Source organism: Echinococcus granulosus (genome assembly GCF_000524195.1).
Source record: "Echinococcus granulosus chromosome Unknown EG_S00200, whole genome shotgun sequence".
NCBI classification, from domain to species: Eukaryota; Metazoa; Platyhelminthes; class Cestoda; order Cyclophyllidea; family Taeniidae; genus Echinococcus; species Echinococcus granulosus.
This window is the reverse complement of record NW_020170580.1, coordinates 57161-62515: the sequence shown is the minus strand read 5'-3', so window position 1 is coordinate 62515 and position 5355 is coordinate 57161. Positions and strand designations below refer to the sequence as shown.

General features: G+C 40.7%; 1 protein-coding gene across 1 annotated transcript; it reads right to left on the bottom strand. All coding sequences in view use genetic code 11, as the record gives it.

The window, feature by feature from the left end:
* Positions 1-272: 272 nt before the first annotated feature.
* Positions 273-2686, bottom strand: EGR_10225 (hypothetical protein; the record flags this gene model as incomplete). Its single annotated transcript, XM_024499474.1, has 2 exons — positions 273-391; positions 2530-2686. 2 exons carry the CDS (start codon positions 2684-2686, stop codon positions 273-275), a joined length of 276 nt encoding a protein of 91 aa, XP_024346111.1.
* Between the last annotated feature and the right edge of the window lie 2669 nt (positions 2687-5355).

The window sequence follows — 5355 nt, the reverse complement described above, 5'->3', positions numbered from 1 at the left end:
AATCAAGGCGGAGATAGTGATTGGTAAAGGAAAAACCAGCAAATTTCCGCGGTCTTCTATATGCTGAGCACCGGTCGGAGACAAAATTCAGCCCAAACTGCTAGTTCTTTGACCCCATTGTCATCGTCAGGTCCGTGTGCAGTGCCGTGTGAGATAGTGCAACAATACAAACATTAGCGATCTGCCAATTGTAATGAAAGCCATCATTTGCCTTGTAAATTGCGCTAAACCTGCCCTAATGCAGGCCATTATGTGCTCCGTGACCTGTCGCACTAATTGGACAGGCACTTGTAGTAGATGTGCTGATTCGGCATGCCTGGTGATGCACAGATCGTATTCCCGGGTTGCCCAACTGTAGTGCTGCCGGAAGCCAAGGAAGCGTCATTGACTGCTGATTATTGTAAATGCAAGTGTGCTGCACGTGACATAAGTTGGTTGATCTAGTTCCGTTTATCACAAAGAACTAAGGATGCCCTCTTATGTCAACTGGAATTACGTTTTGCTGGTAGCTTACCTGTACATTGCTTTTTTTCTTTCTGCCTACCTACCCGCAATTCTTCAGCTTCCTACATGCAGATGAGTCTGATGTAGTGTAAAGATGAAAATATCGGGCATGGATACAGGTCTGACTTGAAGTCGCATCTGAAGCAGATAGTGTTAAAAATGTCCACACTGTGGATTGGTCAGGATGCAGATTACGGTATTCTTGTAACTGTGGAGAAGCGATGCTTCTTCTGCGTGCATTGAGAGCAAAGCACTAGATATCAATACAACAAACGTGGAGGTGGTAGATTTGGCTGTACTTGAGTTCATAGTCGGAGTCATCCGTCTTATTGCGGATCTATCGATGCAGGAGTAGTGGTAAACACAAGCGGTGCATCCACCATCCATTCAGTAGAGTAGCTCACGAATATTTTTAAGGGGCTCTTAAGGGGTATAAAGTCGGCTGAGATGGACCCGTCTTCAATTTTCTTCAGAAGCATTCAATTTATTCAAATGAATCCTATCAAAGTTTAGGAGGCCAAAGTCACGGCAGACATGTGGATGGACAAAAAGTTAATGACAAGAATCCCGAATACTATCACACTGTTGACACAGTAGTTACATTGACGACGTTCATACCTACGCGTTGCCATGTGAGAAGCATGCAATTTGGCAAGTCATCACAGTCTAGTGTAATGTTTGCTTTCATTTATGTTCATCACTTAATGACCCGGAAATCTTTCTAATTTACTTAATAGTACTTATTTTCATGAAGAGCTAGAAATGTAAATTCATATCAAATGGATTTGTGCGCTGTTAACGATGAGGCTTCACGTTGCATTTCCGTCTTCTCCCTGCTTGCCAGCTTGTCTGTGTTTGGTCTTTGCTTACACAAAGTACATCTTGGTAAGCGTAGAGAGTGGAATAACATGTCTGGGCACAAGCCTGACTTCAAGTCACATCTGCAGCAGTTAGAATGAAGAAAAACTACCAAATCGAAAAATCACATCCCAGAAGTCTCCCTAAAATAATTTTAAGTTATACATAAGTAACATGATTTGTGTACACTCGACTCAATATATCATCATTTACTTGCATGATCATCTGAAAATCATACATGATCTAATTACCAAGCTTATTTTAGTAAAATGATTCACATAGTTGTTCACGACTTTTGGGGATTGTGCCTATTTTCTTAACAAAATGCCACATGACAATACACAGTAAATTGGCATTAGCTAGCTTACTACCCGTACAAATGGATGGCTAGACTTTGCAGCAGGATGCTGCAATAGTTCCACACCACATTCGGGTTTCTTTATTTCAAAGTTGACTCTACTGAGCTACTGCAAGATGAATGATAGACGCACTTAAACATGGGGTCCCCGCACAGTTGCACTTGGCATATATGCCGATTGTAATCAACCCATGACCATAATCGAGATTTTGAAAATTTCCCACATGCTCAATGGCCCGGTGATCTGGATGGCAGCTTCCACTGACCTCTGCGAGTCGCATTCATTGCGCATTTTTTTTATCTACAAATGAGTGTGTTATCATTTTATCTATGAAGATACCAATATCGTGCATTTTTGGTGCCTATTCTCGCTTTAAAGTCTGGTTTCTGTTGTATTAAGATGCTCGGCGTCTATTGTGCAGTGCAAATGCAAACAATAAGTGGCAAAAGCATTGAAGTGAAAGTAGAAATAAAAACACCATCTGTAAATGCTAGAAAATGCTTTTATAAGAAAACTAGAAAAGCGAATCATGAAGTGCCATCAAAGCATAGGAAGAACGTTCAAAACCAGAGCATCCCTGAGAAGCAACTTTTAGTGTGTGCTCTGTGATTGTCAAGCCCCATTACAAGGACCGGTGTAAAATAGTCATACAGAAGACTTGGAATGAACGTGCCGGCTCGCAAATACAAGGACCGACGATAAGGAAACAACAAATGCAAAATATATTTGCAATATTAGGAGCCGTCACAGGCAAAATAATCGAAATGTGCTGAACAAGCTGCATTCGTGATGGCTGGTTTGCATTCACCTGCGTAGGGCACAGTTGCGTTCACTTCCGATGTCTCATTCCAGTTGACGCGTGTCCACTGGTCATTGCGCATTAAGTCGGGATAATCAGCTTCATAGTAAAGCGGTGTGTAGCACGATCCTGTCGATGTCTCCTCCTTCGAAGTCCAGTTCTCCATTTCTTCTCTTCAGGATAAATTTCACTCACCTGTGGAAGGCAAATCAAACAATTCAAATTGTTTTATCAAACATTGACGGCATATTGCAATTGAACTGTTTTGATATTAAAAACTGAACATTCTACTCCTAAAAGGTGTGAACAAATGTATACGGACGCGTCGCCTTTCCGACAATACGCTCGACAGTCACATGCAGCGGGATTTCGAAACAATCTCACAGACAAAATGCGGTAAGCAAAGTTACGTGAACATAAATGAAAGTAGTAAGGATTACAGAATGGAACACTTAAAATTTGGCAGTGACAAATTGAATGCGACTCACTTCGTTCACCTGCGACTTTTGAGGTACAAAGTCTTGTTTCGTCATATATATAGGCACCTTAATTGCACACTATTGGTCGGCTTTTATTAGACTCATATAAACAACTTTCAAACTTAACAGATTTAGTCACAATTATGCAATATATCAACTACCACGCAACTGGTTATTTTAAGGCACGTTAGTAGTAAACAATAAAACCGCGAACAGATAGTAACCGTCGTGTGATTCATCACTTTTCCAACGTGTGGCCACTTTTTACCCGTAATAAGTAAATACCGCAATAATGCACAGTGTGTGGCCAAATTTCCGTTTATATTCTCTCCCTCAACTCGCTGATATAAGTCCCTTGAGAAGTAAATTTTAACTGAAACGCAATCAACCGATATACTTTAAATTAAATTATAATGATATTTTGTGCAAAAAACAAGGTTTAGCCTGACGGTAAGTATGGATAGATAGACTTTGTAGCATGATAGACTGATGGATTAAGACCACACTCCGATATATTTTCACTTCAAAGTTGACCATCCCGAGTTAATGCACGATAAACGATAAATATATTTAAACGCCACGTTGATGCACAGTAGCATCTTGTTTATGTGCACGGTGGTAAGGAGGAAGAAGACAGAAATACAGCGTGGAGGTTCGTCACTAACAGCGCACAAATTCATTTGACATGAATTTGCATTCCTAGCTCTTCATGAAAATAAGTTTTATTAAGTAAAGGTAAAAGATTTCCAGGTCATTAAGTGATGAACATAAATGGAAGCAAACATTACACTAGGCTGTGAAGACTTGCCAAATTGCATGCTTCTCACATGGCAACGCGTAGGTATGAACGTCGTCGATGTAACTACTGTGTCAACAGTGTGATGGTATTCGGGATTCTTGTCATTAACTTTTTGTCCATCCACATGTCGACAGTGACTTTGGAGTGTGATTTTTCTCTAAACCGCCTTACACTTGCAATAAAGAGAAACAGTAGGCAGGATAGAATTCTAATCAAGTATAGAAATAAGGAGTGGATTCTGTGGAGTACACAGCGCGTGATTTAAGTTTGGACATGGTTGATGTTTGTGTAGCAGTATTGGTGAGTGGATGTAAGTACACGCTGAATGTGTAAATTGTGTGAAACCTCATCATTGGCTATGACTTAAACAAGTATATTAATCTAAGCGAGGCGATGGCGTAAGATGTGGCGATACAGAAAGCAAGTCCAATCGGTACAGAGTGGGAGGCGGATGTAATCACAGGCATTTGATGGAGTCACGCTATCACCATGTTGGGTGAGGTGGGTCCAAGTACATGAGGCACGAGCTCTCTGAGTTAGACTCTCACATCGCGACTATGACAGATGACAAGCTATAATGTGTAAGAAAATCTAAGGCTGCACCATTGGATAGATGAACGAAATACACTAGTTCGTACTCCATATTCACCCATTAGTCTCCACCAGGTCATCATCCCTAGACTTTGACTAGACTGTTTGCAACCACATAACTACTCAGGAAACAGGATTGATGCTCGAGAAATCAGAGTTTGGTAAGACATATGGGTCGTTGTAGGTTTCGTCCCGTCTACCAACAGAAGTCTGCTACGCGTGACAGCATGAGGTTTCCCAAAATTTCCCGACATTTTGGTCCAATAATGCAACATACACGCTCTTCAGATTGCCTGATTTACGATGTCGCTAACCTGTCGCACATATTAATATCACTTAGTAACAAAAATTTTATATTACATTGTTCACCATTGAGATGTGCTCAGTCAAGGCAATATGGACCAAGGGTAGGCCACAGTACGATAACCCAGACCTCACATTCGAGGGCAATTTGCAAACCTGCAAATGTGTTGCATTAAATCTGCTCAAAAGTGCCAATGATGGTCAAATTAATGCAATAGCCTAACTAAAGGTCAACAGCATTCGGAGGGTCGTCAATGAAATTTGCTCAACCAACCCAGGATTGACGAAGAAAACGCCACAATGCGAACGTTGAATTTTTTCCATTTATCGATTTAACTTTGCAGATAATCGTCGGAAATTATTCACTAGCCTAACCTCTGGTTTACAGTCATTCACAGGGAAATTGTTGAAGAGCCTGAATATATGATGACCGTGGAAGTTTGACCTAAACTAATTTAGTTTGGCCATGATGCAGTTTAGTGCACAACAATGCACTCTCCGATAATCCGCTGACTATGTTGGCAAAGTAAGATTTGCGCCTGATCCGATTTGATCTCAATTTGCTTGCATTTACTTGAATACGCCCTGCTCGTTTAGTTCAAATAAAAAGTAAAACTTCGTAGGATTTGCTCAAGAAGGGATTTGCTTTTCTTTTTGTCTTAA